A 24355-nucleotide genomic window follows, 5' to 3' on the forward strand; every position below is an offset into this window, starting at 1 on the left:
CATAGTATTTTTCATAGTGGCTGCACTAATTTACATTCTCAACAACAGTGCGTAAAGGTTCCCCTTTTTCCACATCTTTGCCAACACTTGTTGTCTTTCGCTGATAACCATTCTGATACTGGATGCTTCTTTAATGTTGCCCTGTACATGTTACTGTTTTGAAAGTTTTTGGTAGTTAATTTTTGGAGTAGAAACTTAAGAAGACTGATCAATTTTGACTAGATCTCTCAAGTAAAATAAGATTCCAACTGTTTTCAGTTAACATATGCATATAACTTTCAATGTACATTCTTTGTAAGCTATTGAAGTTACATAATTATTGTAAGTTACTGAAAACCTGTATGTTGAGAAACTGTGATTTTCAGATCCTTTGAGGATAATAAAGGCAATAAATATAATGTTATAATATGTGTCTATATTCTAGTTTTTAAGGTGAAGATATTCTTTGAAATTGGTCAGGTAATGCTTTCTTAGATTATATAAACTTTGAATAGTGATAAGGGAAATGTCTTTATAGCTGCCTAATTTTCATTCTTGGTATCTACTAAAAGCAAAAGCATGTTTTAATATGAAACAATGTCCATTTGCTACTTTTTCTTGTTTAATTAAAAAACAGTCTAAAACGGGTGTTCACCAACCTTGTTTCCTGATCTTGTCTCTAAGCTGGTCCTACCCTGCTGCCGAGTGTGTGTGTGCCACGTACTCTTACTATCTCCAGTAGACTTCAGAAATAACATTTTGTGTTATTTATACTCAACAGTCAAGAAAATGTTAGTGAAATAATCTCACTTTTTAATTGTGTGCCTTTAATGACAGATGCTGAATCATCAATGAAAGAGGAATTTCAGCTATTTGGACCTATAACTATGTTAATGTAGATATACCTTGTTAATTCAGTCATTTACTTAATGACAAATCCAGCAGCTTATTTATATCACTGTGGACTGAATCTACTCACTGGTAGTGTTTCCACTTCCCCCTGGTTGCTTACCCCTGTCTGCTCCAGCCACCACCATGGCCTGATTGCTCTTTCATTAGCTACCAAGCACATTTCCACCTCGGTTCTTTTGTTGATACCCCTGCTCAGATCTGTATTTCCCCATATTTTCCAGATGTTGATCTCTGTTTAAATACTGCCTTTGAAATGCATTCTCTGACTCTTCCCTCTATAATATTACCTTTGAGATGCATTCTCTGGCTCTTCCCTCTATAATAATACACATCATTCTCTCTTTTTATTCCCTGCTTTCTTTTTTATAGCATACATCACTACCCGATACTCTCTTATATTTATTGTTTATATATTTCTCAGTAAATATTAAGTTCCATAAGGGCAGAAACTCAACTGGTTTTGTTTACTACTATAGTTCTAGCAGATAGAAGCAAGATAGACCCCATAGTGGACACTCTATGTATATATATTCGTAGTTTCAGTGAATGGATGAAGGAAGATAATACAATGAATAGTAGTATCAGTTCACAAGGCTCAGCCTGCAGTTTACTGTGCACAATTTATTTCTTTCTAAACAAATATAGGGTTGTTAGTTCTTACATGGCTCTCTTCGTAGAGATTAATGGTAAATTTCAAGTAAGCTCCAGTAATATAACAGATTCTTTATTTTGTGATTATCCTTTAAAGGAGGAGGAAAAGGGAAAGGGAGGAAATCATACACATGGTATTTAACTTTGTCTTTTATGAAATAAGTAATGACTAAAAATAATATTTGTTCCAAATACATTATTTTTGTTCTTGTTTATAATAATTTAAAAAATATTATAGTAACTGCTCAAGTACCACTTAGATTTGTAGATTTATATTTATTTTGTTTCTTTTCCTACTTATATCTTTTCTCACCCTACCCCACCACCACCTTTTTAAAGAATCCAACCCAGGTCGGAACTGCTCTTCAGGTTTTCCATAATCTTGGAACTTTGAAGGACACTATTACCAATGTTGTGGATGGATATTGTGCTGCAATAGAAGAAAATATCAACAGTGCATTAGATATCAAAGTTTTGACTCAGCCTTCCCAGTCAGCTGTGAGAGGTATGGATGTGGTTTATATTTAGCTTCATTTATTTATTTATAACTGAAAAGTCCTTTGAATAGTATGTGAAGCATTCAAGTTTCAAAGTAATCTAATGACTCACTTTTTAGTAGACAGAAAACGAGAGAAGAAATTTTGTTTTAGAGTTTATTTATAACTTTTGTCTAATCAGTGAGTTGAACTGGCCAATTGGTATATTCAGAACTTCTAGATAAAAACTATAAACTGTGGCTTTATTTAGTTCAGAGGAAACAGATGCAAGGGAAAAAAAGGAACATATTTTTCTTTCTGAAATCCTTATCCTCACATGTACTTCTTATTGAGGCAGAAAATATTTTTTAAGGAAATACAATCTCTATCATACTTTATCTTTCTGGGCATGTATAATTCTGGTACTCAGGAGCAATAACAGCTGAGTGTGGAGATTGATAGACGCTGATAAAGCTTTGGGAACATTACAAGTATAGCAAAATCTAAGGAAAAACCAAGCAGGTAGATTCAAGACAGCAGTTGTCCCCAGCCCTTTTCCTGCAAAACCATGCCTGATGGTGACATTCATGTATATAACATACTTCATAGAGAGGAGAGACTGCATGTTCTGGGTGCCTCTCATTTTCCTAAGCAACCCTAACTTTGCATTTCTCTCCTTAAAATCTTTCATCTTTCCTGTTAATATGGATGAACTGTACTTGCTCCTAACAGAGGCAAATACTCTACTTTTGCCTTAGATCCCATCACTCAAAGAAAGGCATTGCTCTCATAGATCCCTTCTCTCTACCACATCATCAGTTTTTCATTCTATCTCTTTCCCATCACATACAATCATGCTCTTTATTTTCTTATACTTAAAGACAGACAAATCTGTCTTGATTCCATTTCTTTCTTCAGTTTTACTGCCTTATTTTATTCAGACTATTGAAAAAATTCCCCAGAGTGTTTTTTTAATGCCTATTAAAAAAGTTTTCTCCTCTTCCCATTTTTGTATTGAACAGGATACTCTAATATCATACAGTTGTCCATGTAAACTCAATAACAGTTCTTGATACAGAGCTAATACTAAAACATTTTCAGCCATTGATTATTATTTTTATGTTTGCTATATAAATATAACTTTAAATAAGAGTATGTCCCTCATAAATAATTTGTACAAAATAAAAAGAGATAAAAGAATCTTTGATCTTAAAGGGATTTTTAAAGGTTAGCCCCAGCCTCTGAATAAGTCTGTATTTAAGACCATCCCAGGAGGACAGCTTTGAAAAGAAATTGCCAGAGGAGATTTCCCTCTCAACTTTCCCCAGCAATTATTTTCAGAAAGTTTGATCTAATGTTTAAATTTGCAGAAGGAGTTTAATCTCATTCTCTACTGTGTTGTCAAGAATGGAGGAAAAAAAATTGAAAGCAATTATTTACCTGCTGTCTATCCTAATGTATGCTCCTCTTTTTGGAAAGAATGAAGTGTTTTCAAGCCTTATTGTCATCTATTGAGGAGTGAATACATGATTTAGTGTAGAAATCCTATTCTTTATTGTTTTTAAAAGAATAATCACTTATTTTTAAAGATAATACATTGGCAGGGTTAATGTTAATTGCCTAATCTTGTTGGTTATATTGAGATTATGTATAGCAATGTCATTTTTGTTGGAAATAACACATTAAAGCCTTCAGGGGTGATAGTGCATCATGTCAGTAACTTATTCCCTAATGATTCAATAAAAATTTTTTTACTGTAATTTCAAATTTTCTGTATGTTTAAGATTGTTTCAAAATTTAAAAAATAACATAATTACATGGGAAAATATACTACCCAAGATGTACCTGAAAGTTTGTAATCCACTAATAAAAAGATAAATAACTCAGTTGAAAAATAGACAATGAATATGAATAGGCAAATCACAGAAGAACAGATCCAATAAACATGAAAAGATGTTTAGCCTCTTTTTAGAGGATGTGAACTAATTATTAGAGAAATACAAATGATTCAAGATTTCTATTTCTCTGTGAGATTGGCAAAATGTAAGACCAGAACTAAATATCCAATGAGAGCAGAAACTCTTATACTCTGATTGTAGGAGAAGAAAAGGTTTCAACCACTTTATTCAGTTTTGTCGTACTGATCAATAAGGTTAAAAATGGGTATATCTTATGATCTTATAATTGCCTTTGTAAGAGTATACCCTAAAGAAACTCTGTCACATCTGTATAAGAATTTTTATTTTACTATTATTCATAATAGTTAAACAATGAAAACAGTCTCTCCTTCACTGGAAAATGAATAAGCTGGCTTATTTATTAATTAGACTACTATATAATATTTATGGTAATAAATTTATCAATATAGATAATTCTCAGCATCCTTATATGAAAAATCAAGTTGCAGATTTGATTATTTGTCTCTTCCAGAATAGAAGTTTTTAATGAAGTCCACCTTATCAGTTATTTCTTTCATATCATGTCTTTGGTATTCTATCTAGAAAGTCATTGCCATACCCAAGGTCATCTGGGTCTTCTCATATGTTATCTCCTAGGCATGTTATAGTTTGACATTTTTACTTTTAGGTCTGTGATCCATTTTGAGTTAATTTTGGTGAAGTATGTGAGGTCTGTGTCGTCTTGTTGTTCAGTCGCTAAGTCATGTCCAGCCTTTTCCGAGTCCATGAACTGCAGCATGCCAGGGTTTTCTGTTCTTCACTATCTCCCTGAGTTTGCTGAAACTCATGTCCATTGAGTCAGTGATGCCATCCAACCATCTCATCCTCTGTTGCCCTCTTTTCCTCTTGCCCTCAGTCTTTCCCAGCATCAGGATCTTTTCCAACGAGTCAGCTCTTTATATCAGGTGGCCAAAGTATTGGAGTTTCAGCTTCAGCATCAGTCCTTCCAATGAATATTCAGGATTGATTTCCTTTAGGATTGACTGGTGGGATCTCTTTGCTGTCCAAGGGACTCTCAAGAGTCTTCTCCAGCACTACAATTGAAAGCATCAAGTGTTCGGCACTCAGCCTTCTTTATGGTCCAGCTCTCACATCCATACATAACTACTAGAAAAACCATAGCTTTGACTATATGAACCTTTGTCAGCAAAGTGCTTTTTAATATGCTGTCTAGTTTTATCATAGCTTTTCTTGCAAAGGATCAAATATCTTTTAATTTCATGACTGCAGTCACTGTTTGCATTGATTTTGGAGCCCAAGAAAATGAAATCTATTTGCCATAGTGATAGGACTGGATGCCATGATCTTAGTTTGTGTCTAGTCTGTGTCTAGATTCATTTTTTTGCTTGAGGTTACCCAGTTATTCCAACATCATTTGTTGGAGATTCTGCCTTTGCCAAATTTATTACCTTTGCTTCTTTGTAAAAGGGCATTTGACTGTATTTATGTGGGTATATTTGTGAACTCAACTATTCTGTTCCTTTGATCTATTTGTCTCTTCTTTTGACAATACTACCTCATTGTGTTGATTACTAAAGCTTTATATAATGTCTTGAAGTTGGCTAGTCAGTCTTCCAACTTTGTTCTTTTTCTTCAATATTGTGTTAGCTGTTCTGATTTCTTTCCTCTCTATATAAACTTTAGAATCAGTTTGTTGATAGAAGAAAAATTTTTTTCTAAAATTCAGATTTTGACTGCATTAAATCTATAGATCCAACTGGAAAGGACTGACATCTTCACAATATTGTTTCTTCTGTCTATGAATATGGAATATCTCTGTATATATTTATTTCCTCTTTGGTTTTTATCGTCAGAGTTCTCTAGTTTTCCTCATATAGTTTTTGTCCATATTTTGTTCGGTTTATTTATACCTGAGTGAAGTCGCTCAGTCGTGTCCAACTCTGTGACCCCATGGACTGTAGCCTACCAGGCTCCTCAGTCCATGGAATTCTCCAGGCAAGAATACTGAAGTGGGTTGCCATTTCCTTCTCCAGGGGATCTTCCCGACCCAGGGATCCAACCCAGGTCTCCTGCATTGTAGGCAGACGCTTTACCATCTGAGCTATCAGGGAAGCCCTATTTATACCTAGGTATTTCATTTGGAACGGGGAGTAATGTAAATGGTATTTTGTTATCAAATTCAAATTCCCCTTGTTCATTGTTGGTATATATGAAAACAGTTGACTTACATTTATGAACCTTGTCTCTTACAACCTTGGTATCAGTTCAGTTCAGTCGCTCAGTCGTGTCCAACTCTTTGCGACCCCATGAATCGCAGCACGCCAGGCCTCCCTGTCCATCACCAACTCCCGGAGTTCACTCAAACTCATGTCCATCGAGTCGGTGATGCCATCCAGCCATCTCATCCTCCATCGTCCCCTTCTCCTCCTGCCCCCAATCCCTCCCAGCATCAGAGTCTTTTCCAATGAATCAACTCTTCACATGAGGTGGCCAAAGTATTGGAGTTTCAACTTTAGCATCCATCCTTCCAGAGAACACCCAGGACTGATCTCCTTTAGGATGGACTGGTTAGATTGGATACGACTGAATGACTAACACTTATTGACTTACTGATGGGACTGGATGCCATGATCTTAGTTTTTTAATTTTTAATTTTAAGCCAGCTTTTTCACTCTTCTCTGTCACCCTTATCAAGAGGCTCTTTAGTTCCTCTTCACTTTCTGCCATTATAGTGATATCATCTGCATATATGAGGTTGTTGATGTTTTTCCTGACAGTCTTGATTCCAGCTTGTGATTTGTCCAGCTTGGCACTTTGCATAATGTACTCTGCATGTTAGTTAAATTAGCAGAGTGACAGTATACAGCCTTGTGTTACTCCTTCCCCAATTTTGAACTAATGCATTGTTCCATGTCTACTTCTAACTGTTGCTTCTTCACCCAGATACAGATTTCTCAGGAGACAGGTAAACTGTCCGGTACTCCCATCTCTTTAAGAATTTTCTGCAGTTTGTTGTGATCCACACAGTCAACATTTCATGAAGTCAATGAAGCAGAAGTAGATGTTTTTCTGGAATTCCCTTGCTTTCTCCATGATCCAGCAAATGTTGTCAATTTGATCTCTGGTTCCTCTGCCTCTTCAAAACCCAGCTTGTACATCTGGAAGATTTCGGTTAACGTACTGCTGAAGCCTAGCTTGGAGGATTTTGAGCATAAAGTTGCTAGCATGTGAAAGGAGGGCAATTGTATGGTAGTTTGAACATTCTTTGGCATTGCTCTTGTTTGGGGTTGGAATGAAAACTGACCTTTTCCAGTCCTGTGGCCACTGCTAAATTTTCCAAATTTGCTGACATATAGAGTACAGTACTTTAACAGTATCATGTTTTAGAATTTTAAATAGCTCAGTTTCTTTATGCTAGAGGGCTACTTCTTTTTTTTAAATTAATTTATATTAATTGGAGGATAATTGCTACATTGTGATGGTTTTTGCCATGTATCAACATGAATTGGCCACAGGTATACATCTGTCCCCCCTATCTGAACTGCTCTCCCATGTCCCTCCCAACCCTATCCCTCTAGGTTGTTCCAGAGCACTGGCTTTGGGTGCCCTGCTTCATGCATAATTCTCATACACTGTACATGTCATTTTATAATGGTTTCTCCTTCTGCTTTTCTCTCTTCCCTATTCTGCAATGTTGAACATTTTTCTGGCTTCTCTCCTGGCCCATCTATGCCTGTCCCTTTTCGCTCTTAAGCAAAGAATCAGTGGATAGCTTATCTAAATTCTTACAGTTGATTTTAGGAGCAGATTGTTCCTTGCTAATGATCTAGGATGTCAGCTATCTGCTTCCTTGTTCATTTTGATTTATCTATAGCATTTGGCATATATACTTCATAAAGTTTGAAGTTTTTAATTGATTTCTTTGTTTCTTTGAAATTGATATTTTTTTTCTACTTTTTTTTCTTTTTTCCATTGCCCTTTAAGGGACAAAGGCAAGAAAATGATTTTATTCCATTAATTAGAAGTTACTCAAGTATTGTTTCTTTGAGTACTTCTTAGTTTCTTCTTTCACATTAATAAAACTTAGTTTAAAACACTTAATTTTGTTTTTTGAGGTTCATAAAACTAGTGGATAATTGCATCAGTTTTTTGTTTTAGTTATTCTTGCTCCCTTTACAGGTGTTCTATGTCGATTATTTTTTATTACGTTTATTTCTTCAGCAAGATGTATTTAGTGTATGAGGATAAAAGTCCTTAAGTATTCAAGTATAAATGAGAAAAATGAAGCCACTGGAACTAATAGAACCAATGACTGTGATCTTAGTCTTTTTTGGTGCCTCAGTTCTTCCAAATAATTGCTAGCAGAAAACAATACCTTTTTGTATTTCTGCTCTTACCTATTGTAAGAGTAGTGGGTTGATGGATTCCATAATTCTTTATAATAAAACAAAGCTATACATATTCTAGTAATTTGATATTTTCTTCTTTTTACAAATTCACTGCATGCCTTTTCCTCACTATTACAAGTTCATTCTTTATGTAGCATCTAAGATAATTGCATATTGTTTCAGTATTACCTCTCCAGTTCATGTACGCTTTTACTTAATATTCTTTGTACAACATTGCAAATAATTTGAAAAATTAATTAGACCTAGATTTTGAACAGGAGTATTCATATTTTAAACTCCTAAATGTTTCTCTTTGTTACTGCTTTCCATTATTATCAGAGTAAAAAAATAATAAACATCTCTTTACAAAAGGAGCATGTAGGTAATTTCCTGGTGGTCTAGTCATTAGGACTTAGAAGTTCCATTGCTGGGGCCCGGGTTCAATCCCTGTTCAGGGAACTAAGATCTCACAAGTCACAGGGCAAGGCAAAGAAGACAAAAAAAGGAGCATGTAGTTCTTTCCTAAACTTGGAATTGTTGAGAAACTAGAGTGAAAAGCTTACTAACATAGCCTCTGGTTTTCTTGATTCTTGCCCTCTGTAAAAGTAGGATAGACTCTAACCATTGATGGGCTCTTAATGGCACCCCACTCCAGTACTCCTGCCTAGAAAATCCCATGGACTGAGGAGCCTGGTAGGCTGCAGTCCATGGGGTCGCTGAGGGTCAGACACGACTGAGCAACTTCACTTTCACTTTTCACTTTCATGCATTGGAGAAGGAAATGGCAACCCACTCCAGTGTTCTTGCCTGGAGAATCCTAGGGACGGGGGAGCCTGGTGGGCTGCTGTCTGTGGGGTCACACAGAGTCGGACACGACTGAAGTGACTTAGCTTAGCTTAGCTTGTACTACCTAGTCTTTAAGTTTAACTTAAATTGAAATGTGTACTTTTCACTTTGAGGTTAAAAATCCTCATTTTATGTTGAAACATTCTAACATGTGCAAAGAGCTGTGCATGTATACCATATCCAGTAACATTCTTAGGCATTAGCTTCAAGAAATTTCACACTGATACATTAATATTATTTTGCATGTAATCCACATTCAGTATTTTTAAGTTATTTCCATAAAATATTCTTTATGGCTGTTTCCCCTCCCAACTGGAACCAATTAGCCATTATGCTGTTCCATTGGTTGTCTTGTTTCTACTCTGCTTTAATAATAATAATAATCATAAAAAAGCAGTATCTTTTTTATCTTTTATGGCATTAACATGTTCAGCAAACCCCACACTCAGAATTTGTCTGATTGTTTCTTCATTATTACATTCAAGGTAAAAAACCCGTAAGATGATGTGTATTTCCCGTTATATGATATAAGAAGCACCAAAATTATGTCAGTCTGTGTCATTGTTGCTTGTTTGTTCTTATAGTGTATGACAGGTTGCTGCTTGTAAAACTACTCTTTTCTTAGTAATTAGTAAGTAACTTTGGGTGCATACTTTGCACCATGTGAAACATCCTGTTCCCCGTAACATTTTACCCACCGATAATCATTCCTTCATTATTTTACTAGTTGGTAGTTGCAAAATAGTGATTTTTTCCTAGCATTATCATTTCTTTTGCACTTATTAACTGACAGTTTACTGTAAACAGCAGTTCCCACTCTTTTTAAACATTTGAGTTTTAAACTCTGCGCTCAGGGAATATTTTTTTAATCAATATTTTAGAAACTATTATCATTGGTATTATTTTGACCTACCAGATACTCTCACATTTGTTTTGTGGAAGCTTCCTAATCTCCATTGGTCTTTAAACACTTTTTTACTCTCTGGCCCGTTGTGCTCCAGGTTGACCTATTTTCACTGCTCTGAGTACAGAATCACTTTTTTATTCAATAAGCCTTGTATTCTTTCATTGAGGATTGTTGCATAGAGATCAGAATTTGACTCTCAGACATGTTCATTTCTAGTGAGGGGTTGTCTTATCTCTCTCCTTTATGGAGCAGCAGTAGGAAAGACCTCTAATCCCGATTACACACCTGTCTTTGTTCTGTTTGTGAAGAGAACCTTCATTTGCACCATCCTAAAATACATCTAGTTTCATTATTGCTAAGAAGCAACACAGTTCAGTTCAGTCGCTCAGTTATGTCCAACTCTTTGAGACTCCATGAACCGCAGCACTCCAGGCCTCCCTGTCCATCACCAACTCCCAGAGTTTACCCAAACCCATGTCCATTGAGTTGGTGATGCCATCCAACCATCTCATCTTCTGTTGTCCCCTTCTCCTCCTGCCCTCAATTTTTCCCAGTATCAGGGTCCTTTCAAATGAATCAGCTCTTCGCATGAGGTGCCCAAAGTATTGGAGTTTCAGCTTCAACATCAGTCCTTTCAATGAACACACAGGACTGATCTCCTTTAGGATCGACTGGTTGGATCTCCTTGCAGTCCAAAGGACTCTCAAGAGTTTTCTCCAACACCACAGTTCAAAAGCATTAATTCTTTGGCTCTCAGCTTTCTTTATAGTCTAGCTCTCACATCCACACATGAAAACCATAGCCTTGACTAGACAGACATTTATTGACAAACTAATGTCTCTGCTTTTTAATATGCTGTCTATGTTGGTCATAACTTTCCTACCAAGAAGTAAGTGTCTTTTAATTTCATGGCTGCAGTCACCATCTGCAGTGATTTTGGAGCCCCAAAAATAAAGGCCCTCACTGTTTCCGTTGTTTCCCCATCTATTTGCCATGAAGTGATGGGACCAGTTGCCATGATCTTAAGTTTTTTTAATGTTGAGTTTTAAGCCAACTTTTTCACTCTCTTCTTTCACTTTCATCAAGACGCTCTTTAGTTCTTCTTTGCTTTCTGCCATAAGGGTGGTGTCATCTGCATATCTGAGGTTATTGATATTTCTCCTGGCAATCTTGATTCCAGCTTGTGCTTCCTCCAGCCCAGCATTTCTCATGATGTACTCTGCATAGAAGTTAAATAAGCAGGGTGACAGTATACAGCCTAGACGTACTCCTTTTCCTATTTGGAACTACAGAGACTCACTGCTTCTATCTCTATTCTTCTCACCTGGTCCCGCTTCCTACCACTGCAGCTGCCCCCTCTAGGAAACCATTTTTATTAATTCCTTTTTTTTGAAGAGGGGGAAGAAATATTTTCTGCATTTGTTAGGCACATAGTATATCAATTTATATGATTTAGTAAGTTATTTCCTTATTATGAAGACAAGATACAAAGAAAAATCTGCATTTTTGAAACTATAAGTGTTAGTTGTACATAGAACATAACTGAAGTCTGAACAAATACGGGAACATTCCTACTAAGAACATAATGGCAAGGGCATCTTTCATTCCTACATGACTTCATTAAGGGACTTCTTCCTCATACCAGCAACATACTGAATAATAAAATTAACCACATACATATTCAGCAGGTAATAACCTGAAACCAAACTCACTTGATTAATGTGCCATACTTACTGTCCCTATACTTTGCACTTTTAGGTCAAGCACAAATAAAGAACATAGCTACAGTAAGATAGCTTCTGAGAAGGCTAGAACTATACTTGGTGATTTGAATCTGTCTGAGTCCAAGATCCTTTCTTTTTATACATGTGTATATTTTATTGACGTGTAGTTGACTTACAGTATTTCAGATGCACAACAAGTTGACTCAGTTATACATATACACCCATATTAATTTTTGTGTATGTGTATATATGTATAAAACAAGCTTAATTCTAAATAACCAGGAACATCAGAACCTGGTATGATGAGGAACTAAACACGAGAGGTGGTTTCCCAAATTTTTGAATGATAGAAATTCATGGCTCCTGTAGAATATCATGGAATGGGGAATGTTCTCTTTCAGTGTTACTGAGTTTTTTTTCTTTGACAGAATGGTGAGCTGGGGCATATTCAAATGGATTCAAAAATACATGATAAGTTTTCACTCACATGTGTTGGAGGCTGATACCAATGCTAGTATCCTTGGTCACATTTTCATGAAGTTATATATCTATGGCTTTGGGGGCACAAACTTATATTTAAAACTCTTTCACCTGTGATAGCGATCTTCTTGCTTGTTTTACTAAAAAATTTTCTATTCCTCTACACTTTTAAGATTCTGGTTTATTCACTGTTTATGTTAAAGGCCTGAAGATCCCCAAAAAGAAAAAAACAGCTATCCAAAATTCTTATTTATTTTCTAGCTTTTGTGGCTTTTAAGACTTTATTTTGAGTAAGTACCAATATGTTTCTACTGATTCTATTTCAGATCCGCAGGGCCTCAACCCATTTGTGAGTGGAAAACAGTAAAATGACATTATCTGAAATTAAGCAGAAAATCAGATATGTCATATCCCTTCATGGGATGTCAGGTTAAGAGGAAACAGGAGAAGTTACAGAAAATGGGAGCATAGTCTTAATTTGCAGGGGTTTTAAGGTTCCCATTAAGGGTATTTTATAATGGAGATCTATTCTGATTGGAGGTAAAAACTGTTATAAAGAATTATAGAATAAATCAACTATATTCAAATTAAAAATATTTATAGAATGTTACATTTATCAATTTATAGAGTCAAGATTAATACTTTCATTTAACAAACGAGATATCTAAACTGCAGTATCTTGTTCTTTTTGTGGAGAGTGTTCGTGAATGCGTACTCAGTCGTGTCTGACTCTTTGTGACCCCTCGGACTGTAACCTGCCAGGCTCCTCTGTCCATGCGGTTTCCCAAGCAAGAATACTGGAATGGGTGCCATTTCCTTCTCCAGGGAATTCCTGTTTTCTGTATTATCCTTGTTGGGTGTGTGTGGTGGGGTGTGTGTGTGTGTGTGTGTGGTTTAATTTTCTTTCTTAAAAACAAAAGGTTAAGATTCTTTTTTATATCACTCATGATAAATTATTACTTCTTCATAAAGAAACTTCTCATTTGTTAGCCTGTATGTGCTTTTCATAATAACATACATTTTGTTAAATTTAAAACATTTTATTTTGTTTTTTTTTTTGTTTCTCATAAACAGGGGGACCTGGACGATCTACCATGCCAACTCCAGGGAACACTGCAGCTTTTCGTGCTTCCCTCTGGACCAACATGGAGAAACTTGTGGATCATATTTTTACTGTTTGTGGTCAGGTAAATATTTGAGAGAGTAAAAAATAGTATTAATTATGGGTTAGCATGCTGTGTGCTTAGTTGTAGCCAACTGTTTGCAACCCTTTGGATTACAGTGCAGTAGGCTCCTCTGTCCATGGGAGTTTTCGTTTCAGTCAAGAATACTGGATTGAGTTGCCATTTCCTCCTCCAGGAATCTTCCTGACCCAGGAGTTGAACCTGTGTCTCCTGTGTCTCCTGCATTGCAGGCAGAATCTACCTGCTGAGCTGTGGTTTAATTCTTAGTTATTCAAAGTTGTGTGATCTTGGGCAGCTTTCTTAAAAATCTCCGAAAGTTCAAAATACCTCCGTAACTAATTATAATGTATGTAAGGGCTCTAGCAAAATGCTTTTTCCCTTCCCTTAGTGTTTCTAGTACCTGTACTCTATGCTTGTTACATTTGAAAATACTCAATTATATATGTTTTCCCTCTTTTCCTTCCTTTTAGGTGCAACATCTACAAAAAATATTAACCAAGAAGAGGGATCCTGTCTCTCACATTTGTTTCATTGAAGAAATAGTTAAGGTATGTCTAAATGAAAGTATTTTTGTCTCTTTATTAAGGAATACTGGAAGATAATGAGCCATTATTATTTGTGTTCCTGTCTTACAGAGAGACTACACGTCAAATAGCTAAAAGAAAATGTATTTCTTGATAGCCACAGATTTTCTTTGCTTGTTTGTTTATTGAGTAGATGCTAAATGATACTATTTATAGACTAATTTCTGAACTGCATATAGTAATTTCCCATTTTCTGTTATACACATGATGTGAACTAGATTACCAGTGCATGTTTGATGCATGAAACAGGGCACTCAAAGCTGGTGCACTGGGACAACCCAGAGAGATGGGATGGGAAGGGAGGTGGGAGGGGGTTTCTGGATAGGGGACATGTGTACACGCATGGCTGATTTCATGTCAATGTATGGCAAAATCCACCACAATATTGTAAAGTAATTAGCCTCCAATTAAAATTAATTAATTAAAAAGTTTTCAATGTCCTGATAGAGACTAAGATGAAAATTTTTGGTGTATGAGAGATTTAATTAATGGTTATTAAACTGTCATATAATGTCTTCTCTGAAAATGGTATGATCCATTCAGTTGTTAGTTTTTCCTATAAAGCACATTAATGTATTATTTTTCTATATTGTAAAGTTTCCCTTCTGTCAGTTATCAATCTCCTGGCCTCATAGTCATCATTTGTAACAAATGTACCACACCAATGCAGGATGCATAAGGCATTATGCAAATATGTAATTTCCTATCTTCATTATTGTTCATTGTTCAGTTGCTAAGTCATGTCTGACTCTTTGCAACCCCATGAGCTGTAGCACGCCAGACTTCCCTGTTCTTCACTATCTCCCTGCGTTTGCTCAAACTCATGTCCATTGATTGAGTGATGCCATCCAACCATCTCATTCTCTGTCGCCCTCTTTTCCTCTTACCTTCAGTCTTTCCCAGCACTGGGGTCTTTTCCAGTGAGTTAGCTCTTCGTATGAGGTGGCCAAATTATTGGAGCTTCAGCTTTAGCATCAATCTTTCCAGTGAATATTCAGGATTGATTTCCTTTAGGATTGGTTTGTTTGATTTCTTTGCTGTCCAAGGGACTCTTAAGAGTCTTCTCCAGCACAGCAGTTGAAAGCATCAATTCTTTAGTGCTCAGCCTTCTTTATGGTTCAACTCTCACATCTCTACATGACTACTGGCAAACCATAGCTTTGACTATAGACCTTTGTTGGATAAGTGATACCTCTGCTTCTGAATATGCTGTCTAGATTTGTCACAGCTTTTCTTTCAAGGAGCAAACATAATTTTTTTTTTAATAATTTTTTTTATTTTGAGCTGTGCTAGGTCTTTATTGCTGCACAGGCTTTCCTCTAGTTGTGGCGAGCGGGGGCTACTCTTTTGTGGTGCATGAGCTTCTCATTGCTATGGCTCCTCTTGTGGAGCACGGGTTCTAGGGCACATTGGCTTCAGTTGTTGAAGCTCCCGGACTCTAGAGCACAAGCTTAGTAGTTGTGGCACAAGTCCCACTGCATGTGAGATCTTCCCAGATCATGGATCAAACCTGTGTCTTCTGCTTTGGCAGGCAAATTCTTTACCACTGAGCTACCAGGGAAGCCCAGCTAGCATCCTTTAATTTCATGTCTGCCATCACCATCCACAGTGATTTTGGAGCCCAAGAAAAGAAAATCTGTCAGTGTTTCCATTTTTTCCCCATCTATTTTGCCATGAAGTGATGGGACCAGATGACGTGATCTTTGTTTTTTTAATATTGTTTTAAGCCACCTTTTTCACTCTTCTCTTTCACCTTCATCAAGAGGCTCTTTAGTTCCTCTTTGCTTTCTGCCATTAAAGTGGTATCATCTGCATATATGAGGTTGTTGATATTTCTTCCTGCAGTCTTGATTCTAGCTTGTGAGTTATCCAGCCTGGCATTTCACATGATGTGCTCTGCATGTACATTAAATAAGCAGGGTGACAGTATACAGCCTTGATATATACCTTCCCCAATTTTGAACCAATCCATTGTTCTATGTCCAGTTCTAACTGGTGCTTCCTGTCCTGCATATATGTTTCTCAAGAGACAGGTAAGGTGGTCTGGTATTCCCATTTCTTTACGAATTTCCCACAGCTTGTTGTGATCCACATAGTCAAAGGCTTTAGTGTGGTCAGTGAAGCAGAAGTAGATGTTTTTTGCTTTTTCTATGATCTAGCGGGTGTGTAGTATCATACAAAAAAGGTACATTTAAAAATACTCAGTCGTGTCAGTCGTGTCCGACTTTTTCTATGGTCTAGCGGGTGTATAGTATCATACGAAAAAGGTACACTTAAAAATACTAAGTCGCTTCAGTCGTGTCTGACTCTGTGTGACCCCATAGACAGCAGCCCACTAGGCTCCTCTGTCCCTGGGATTCTCCAGGCAAGAACACTGGAGTGGGTTGCCATTTCCTTCTCCATCATATAAAAAAGGTACACTTAAAAATACTCAGTGCTGCACCTTTACATCCTTTCCACACTTTTCTCTTAACCCCTGGAAACCACTGATCTTTTTTCTGTCTTTAGAGTTTTATCTTTTATAGACTATCATATAATTGGAATCATACAGTAGGTTGCCTTTCATACTGGTTTCTCTTAGTAATATGCATTTAAGGTTTCTTCATGTCTTTGTTGCTTGATCCCTCATTTCTTTTAGTCACTGAATAATATTTTACTTTGTACATAGACCTAGTTTGTTTACTCATTCACCTATTGAAGGCCGTGTTGTCGCTTCCATTTTTTTGACAATTATGATTTAAATTTATAAATGTTCGTGTGAAGATTTTTGTGTGCATATAAACTTTTAGCTGATTTGAGTAAACACCAAAGCACATGATTGCTGTATATTATAGAGAATTTTTAGCTTTGTAAGAAACTGCCAAACTATCTGTCATGGTGACTGTATTATTGTACATACCTATTAGCAAAGAAACAAAGTTCCTATTGTTCCACATCTTCGTCAGCATTCGATATAGTCAGTGTTTTGGATTTTAGCTATTTTAGTAGGTGTGTAGTGGTGTGTCTGGAGAAGGCAATGGCACCCCACTCCAGTACTCTTGCCTGGAAAATCCCATGGGTGGAGGAGCCTGGTAGGCTGCAGTCCATGGGGTTGCTAAGAGTCAGACATGACTAAACGACTTCATTTTCACTTTTTACTTTCATGCATTGGAGAAGGCAATGGCAACCCACTCCAGTGTTCTTGCCTGGAGAATCCCAGGGACGGGGGATCCTGGTGGGCTGCTGTCTATGGGGTCACAGAGTCGGACACGACTGAAGTGACTTAGCAGCAGCAGCAGTGGTATGTCATTGATTTATTTTGTATTTCCTATGAATTTTAAAAAGATTATATTTATAGGAAAAACTTGATTAGTTAAGTTTCTAAGACTTTATATGAAGAAAAATGGACTGCCTTGCCATGTTCATTATTTAAAATTTATCTCTTACAGTCAATACAAGTGGTTAAAAAAATCTTAAAATATTCTAAAATAATTTTTATTGGATTAAGGATAATTTTTTTTAAATCATTTGGATAGCCAGATATTTAATTTAAAGGTTACCTTTCTGAACATCTAGTCAAGTAATGTTAAAGGAAGTATAATACAGTTATTAAGAACTGGGTCCTTGGACTTTAGTATCAAACAGAACTGAGATTTCCTTTGCTGATTATGCAACCTTGGGTAGGTCTTATAATGTTTCAGAATGTCAGATATCAAATGAGGGTGATAATATTACCCATTGAGCTGAGGTTTTCTGAGGGAAAATTAGATAATGTAGACTTAATTCAGAGATTGGCTCAATAATTTGATATCCTAATTTTTATTTCAGTCTTTTTTAAACTTTAAAAGTTAAATTATTTAGGGGTTAGAAATTTTCCATGTGCATGGTAACAAAGAACTCTAGTGTGCAAAGAAGGTCAGTTTTGTTTTTTTTTTAACAGTTCTGATAACATGATATACAAGTATATTAATTTATGCTGAGTGTCAGAAATTTAAGAAATGTTGCTTCCTTAAATAAGACAATACCAAGGATTCACTATAAATGTGTCATGATTACATGTCTCATTTCACTACAGAATCACGAGTTTATGATCTAACATTTGGTAATTCTGTAGTTGTAGAAAAAGTAATGATGATTTTCCTTCATTCAGTTCTGTGAGATTTTGTGAGAATTGTTAAATCGTTTATGTTTTATTAGTCAAAAAAAAAATGTGTTTACTTTTAAAACTTTTAGTTTTGAAGTTAATATTGCCAAATGTGAATGCTTTATTAGTTCAGAACATTTTGCAGTAAATGTTTATCATGCTATAAATAATACATCATAGTGTAAAAAGGGCATAAATATGTTGAGTATAAAGTAAAATTGGGCCAATTATATCAGGCATAACAAATCTTAAGATATATAGTTAATGTAGAGCCTTATGAAAACTTTTCCTTAATTAAGATAACTAATTCTGCTTCTGCTTAATTTAGTGAATCTTCTGGTTAACTTGTAAAATTAGCCTGTTAATTTCAGTTCATTCTATAAATTTGAAAAGACATTTATGCTTACAGTTATATTAATTATTTATGTGGCTTAACTGTGGAAAATACTTCTTTTCTCTTATTATTTTTATTTACAAAAGTTAGTTGATTGGATATATCTTCTTAGTTTAAATAAGATTTCTAGACTGTTGACTAGACATCAAAAATTCAATTTTGGCAACTTTTTAAAAACTTTTAAAACTTTTAAAGTTAAAAAGTTCTAGTATCGCTATATACTTGTCAATATTATATGTAGCACTTTGTTTGAAAGTGAGTGTACCAAGGTATTGACAAATTATTCAGGATCCAAACAGTAGCAAACAGGTTGCAGATTCTTATCTGCAGAATTAAGCCAGTTTAGCTGTATGTGGCAGTATAGATATGATACCTTCATTTTCTAAGCCAGCATTTTTTTTTTATCATTGAACAGAATCTTGTAATCATGTGTGTAGGATGCATTAGGCTATATTTGGAATGTATTCAGCATTTTGAGCAGCTGTAGTACTAACAAGGATTTTAACTATGAAAAAGAATGTGTTTTGTTTTGCCCTTTTTAATGTATTAAATGATTTGATAATAGCATTTAAGACTCAAAATTTTTAGGACACCCAAATATGAAATATTTTTAGAAAAATGAGCAAAATGTTTAACTCATTTATCAATGGCATCCTAATTTGATTAAAAAAAAAAAAGTGGCAGTAAGCCAATTTACATGTCTTAAGTCATTTGTTATCAATAAATACTCTTATCTGTAAAGGTTTAGAAGATTTTTGCTTTACTAGCTTGAAGAGTTATTTTTTATTTATTTTTTCATAATATAAATACATTTTATTTTATTTTTTTGACTTTTAAAAAAAATTATTTTCATTGGAGGCTAATTACTTTACAATATTTTGCTGGTTTTAGCCATACATTCACATGAATCAGCCATGGGTGTACATGTGTTCCCCATCTTGACTTTCCCTCCCACCTCCCTCCCCACCCCATCCCTTAGGGTCATCCCAGTGCACCAGCCCTGAGCATCCTGTCTCATGCCTCAAACCTGGACTGGCGATCTGTTTCACATATGATAATATACATGTTTCAATGCTATTCACTCAAATCATTCCACCATTGCCTTCTCCCACAGAGTCCAGAAGTCTGTTCTTTACATCTGCATCTCTTTTGCTCTCTTGCATATAGGGTCATCGTTACCATCTTTCTAAATTCCATATATATGTGTTAATATACTGTATTGGTGTTTTTCTTTCTGACTTACTTAGTTCTGTATAATAGGCTCCAGTTTCATCCACCTCATTAGAACTGATTCAAATGCATTCTTTTTAATAGCTGAGTAATATTCCATTGTGTATATGTACCACAGCTTTCTTATCCATTTGTCTGCCGATGGAAATCTAGGTTGCTTCCATGGAGGATGAGTTATTTTTAAGAGCCCTCTCCCTGCTAAAACAAATTTTAGATGTTAGAAAGCTTAATTTTTAATAAGAGAATCTCTGAGGGACATATGCATATACAGATATGCATAAGCAGATAAAGTAGTTGAAACTGTAGTGGAGATGTGTGAGCTGTAAGTCATTGCAAATGCTGAAGTTGCTCTGAAGTCAAATGTTCATGTCAATGATGGGGTCAGTCTACTAAGCTCTGGGTCTCTAGCATGGTGGGAGAATGAACCTTGCATTAAAGCTCCTGAGATCTTGAGACCTGTGACTGTGGCTAACATGTTCCTGGGTTGGTAACAGTACCTACTCTCACAAAAAGCAAGTACAGATCCTCTGTAGAGGAAAGCATTTCTAGTTTTAGCTGTCAGAATTCTCCACATGTTAAGGTCATCCAACTATGAGCTCATAGTTGAAAATCACCAGTCATATAAATAGACTAGAATTTGTGATTGAGAGTCAGCAGGAAAAATAAACACAATGCAAAACAGGTTTTAGACTCCTAAAGAACTTCTGAAGGACGCTATGGACTTCAGATGTTAGAATTAATTGATAAAGAATCCAGAATACCTGCATAGGTTTTAGAAGTAAAGATGGAATAAAAAAATGACAAGTGACCGTTAAGAAATGATCAGGTAGGAGGACAAGTATTCTTTGTGCTCTCACTACTTCTGCCTAACATTTTCTTAACTAGTGCAATGAGAAAGAAAAAGAGATAAAAACTTCTAGTTTGGAAGTGAAAAGTTAAAATGGTCTTTGTTATTTAAGTACATATCTAAAAGTTGAAAGACCTGAGCATACCATGTGTTGGTGAGGATATGGAGCAACTGTAACTCTCATATACTGCTAAAGGGAAATGTAAAATGGTACAACCACTTTAGGAAACAATTTGGCTTTTCCTTAAAAAGTTAAACATACATGTATTATATGACTTAGCAATATGCCCCTAGTTATTAATCCAAGAGGAATGAAAGAATATATCCAAAGACTTGTAAACAAATGTCCATAGAGCTGTCTTCTCCCCGTGTCTTTACATCATTTCCTTCTGTATGTGTCTGTGTTTCAGATTTCCTCTTCTTATAAGGACACCCTAATGACTCTGTTTTAACTTAATTACTTCTTTAAAGACCCAATCTCCAAATATGATTACGTTTTCATGTATGGTTGGTTTCGGTTAGAACTTCATCATATGAATTTTGTCAAGACAAAACAGCCTATAGCAGTAATTTACATTGATGCCAGTAAAAATGGAGACAGTTGCATTGATTTGAGAATTATTCAGGAGATAACACCAACACATCTTAATGACAGATTAGAAGTGGTGAGATAGAGAAGGAGGTGTCAAGGCTGATATTGTATATTCAGTTTTGACAAGAGTTCTGGTGGATAGTAGTAAATTTCACTTGAGACCATAAACTGAGAAGCACATTAAATAAGGAAGATATGTTCGGTATTCAGGTGCTCATGGCACATTCAAAGGAAGTTTCAGTTAGGCAATTTAATATATGAGTCTGGAGCTCAGAAGAGGCATCCACTGGAAACATAAATTTTGGAGATGTCCCTGCTTATTTAACTTATATGCAGAGTACATCATGAGAAATGGTGGGCTGGCTGAAGCACAAGTTGTAATCAAGATTGCCGGGAAAAATATCAATAACCTCAGATACACAGATGACACCACCCATATGGCACAAAGTGAAGAACTAAAGAGCCTCTTGATGAGAGTGAAAGAGGAGATTGAAATGTGGGCTTAAAACTCAGCATTCAGAAAGCTAAGATCATGGCATCTGGTCCCATCACTTCATGGCAAATAGATGGAGAAACAATGGAAATAGTGGCAGACTTTATTTTTTGGGCTCCAAAATCACTGCAAATGGTGACTGCAGCCATGAAATTAAAAGACGCTTCCTCCTTGGAAGAAAACCTAGACCAGCCTAGACCAACCTAGACAGCATATTAAAAAGCAAAGACATTACTTTGCCAACAAAGGTCCATCCAGTCAAAGCTATGGTTTTTTCCAGTAGTCATTCATGTATGGATGTGAGAGTTAGGCTATAAAGAAAGCTGAATGCTGAAGAATTGACGCATTTGAACTGTAGTGTTTAAGAAAACTCTTGAGAGTCCCTTGGACTTCAAGGAGATCCAACCAGTCCATCCTAAAGGAAATCAGTCCTAAATATTCATTGGAAGGACTGATGTTGAAGCTGAAACTCCAATGCTTTGGCCACCTGATGCGAAGAAGTGACTTATTGGGAAAGACCCTGATGCTGGGAAAGATTGAAGGCAGGAGAAGCAGATGACAGAGGATGAGGTGGTTGGATGACATCACATCAGTTTGAGTAAGCTCTGGGAGTTGGTGATGGACAGGGAAGCCTGGTGTGCTGCAGTCCATGAGTTCACGAAGAGTCGGACATGACTGAGTGATTGAACTGAACTGAACCTCATAGATGGTGGTCAAAGCCATAGTAATAGGTAGAATTGGCTATGGAGAGAAAAGAAATGTACCTTGAAAATGCAACGTATAAAATTTATATAGAGCTCTGCTTTTTCTAAAGGGTGTATACAGTTTTACATGGAAAAAGACAGTTCTAATTTCTACCCATCCTTTTTTTTAAGTTTCATCCTTTAAACTATATTTTTTGTACATTTTATATTGCACATATTTTATTAATATAGTAGTATTTATTTATAATTTTGGAGAAGGAAATGTCAACCCACTCCAGTATTCTTGGCTGGGAAATCCCATGAACAAAGGAGCCTGGTGGGCTATAGTGCATGGGGTCACAAAGAATTGGACATGATGTGGCGACTAAACAACAGCAACAAATATATAATTTTAAACAAATAAGTAAACATATATTAGAATGTGTATTAAAAAATATTTATGTTCACTAAGTTTAGGAAACATTGTAACAGAGGATGCCACAGGGAGTACCTCAAGAGAATGAAGTCAAATGGAATATGAAAAAGGAAGCCAAGGGAAAAGTTTGAAGGAGAATACGGTTCATACTAAATCTAATTTGACTGACAGTCTATTTAAAACACCGGTCCACCATGCATTCTCAACAAGGGCAATATTGACCCCAAAAGGAAGAAATAGTTCTGTTTTTTGGGAAGAAGGATAAACAGAAACAGTCATATATTACAATGGTTTTGAGTGCCCTCCAGAGTTCAATTCTGCTGCACCAAGTCTTATTCCTTAGTATTTAGTATCTGTCATTAGGGAAAGACTAAGTTAAATTTAAATTAAATTCAGTTACATTGTATAGTTTTTTTTAGTATAATATATATTCAGTTCACTTCAGTTCAGTTGCTCAGTCGTGTCTGACTCTTTGCGACCCCATGAATTGCAGCACACCAAGCCTCCCTGTCCATCACCAACTCCTGTAGTTTACTCAAACTCACATCCATCGAGTCAGTGATGCCATCCAGCCATCTCATCCTCTGTCGTCCCCTTCTCCTCCTGCCCCCAATCCCTCCCAGCATCAGAGTCTTTTCCAATGAGTCAGCTCTTCACATGAGGTGGCCAAAGTACTGGAGTTTCAGCTTTAGCATCATTCCTACCAATGAACACCCAGGACTGATCTCCTTTAGAATGGACTGGTTGGATCTCCTTGCAGTCCAAGGGACTCTCAAGAGTCTTCTCCAACACCATAGTTCAAAAGCATCAATTCTTTGGCGCTCAGCTTTCTTCACAGTCCAACTCTCACATCCGTACATGAACACTGGAAAAACCATAGCCTTGACTAGATGACATAGGTATAGTTAATTAGTTTTCATTTTGGAGGGGAAATAATGAAAAGAAAGGTTGAGAAACACTACAGTGAACTATGTGGAAAGGGTTTTAAAACCCTTCATTTTATTTTTAGCTCCTATAACTTTAAAACCCTTTGACTTGATGATCTCTTGGGGAAAAGTGTGGGATAAGGGATTTGAATTTGAAGAGGAACTTTTAGTTTTTGCCATGTGTAATTCAGTAATGAATTTTTTACATCAAGAATTTATTCTTGCCTTTAGAATTAAGTTAATTATCTTAATTACTCCTCCAAAAAAGAATAAAAGAATAAAGGAAGCATTGTGTTTAAGCCTGTCACCTAGAAATGACTTATGTTAACATTTTGTGTATGTTTTTTCTATTTAGCTCTACAGTTTCATACATTTTAACAAGTCCTATCTGTTCACTCATCAGAAGTTAACTGAAATCTGTCTACTTTTCACTTTTCCCACTGCCACCTTATCTAAGCCCCCATATCTTAAAACAACAAGTAGCTTGTACCATAAATATTCTCTTATTTTAGAACAATATGCATATAAAAGCCAACATTTTGATTTGAAGTAGAATTCTTTTGGTTGCATAGGTGTTCTCA

The 24355-nt window shown here is 36.0% G+C and overlaps 1 protein-coding gene across 1 annotated transcript in view; it reads left to right on the forward strand.

Moving 5' to 3' along the window:
- Positions 1-24355, forward strand: part of COG5 (component of oligomeric golgi complex 5) — a 278324-nt gene that overhangs the window by 146883 nt on the left and 107086 nt on the right. The window contains 3 exon segments of the mRNA XM_027538437.1: positions 1882-2047; positions 13357-13469; positions 13937-14014. Coding sequence (XP_027394238.1) covers positions 1882-2047; positions 13357-13469; positions 13937-14014 — 357 coding nt within the window.

Source organism: Bos indicus x Bos taurus, chromosome 4 (genome assembly GCF_003369695.1).
Source record: "Bos indicus x Bos taurus breed Angus x Brahman F1 hybrid chromosome 4, Bos_hybrid_MaternalHap_v2.0, whole genome shotgun sequence".
NCBI classification, from domain to species: Eukaryota; Metazoa; Chordata; class Mammalia; order Artiodactyla; family Bovidae; genus Bos; species Bos indicus x Bos taurus.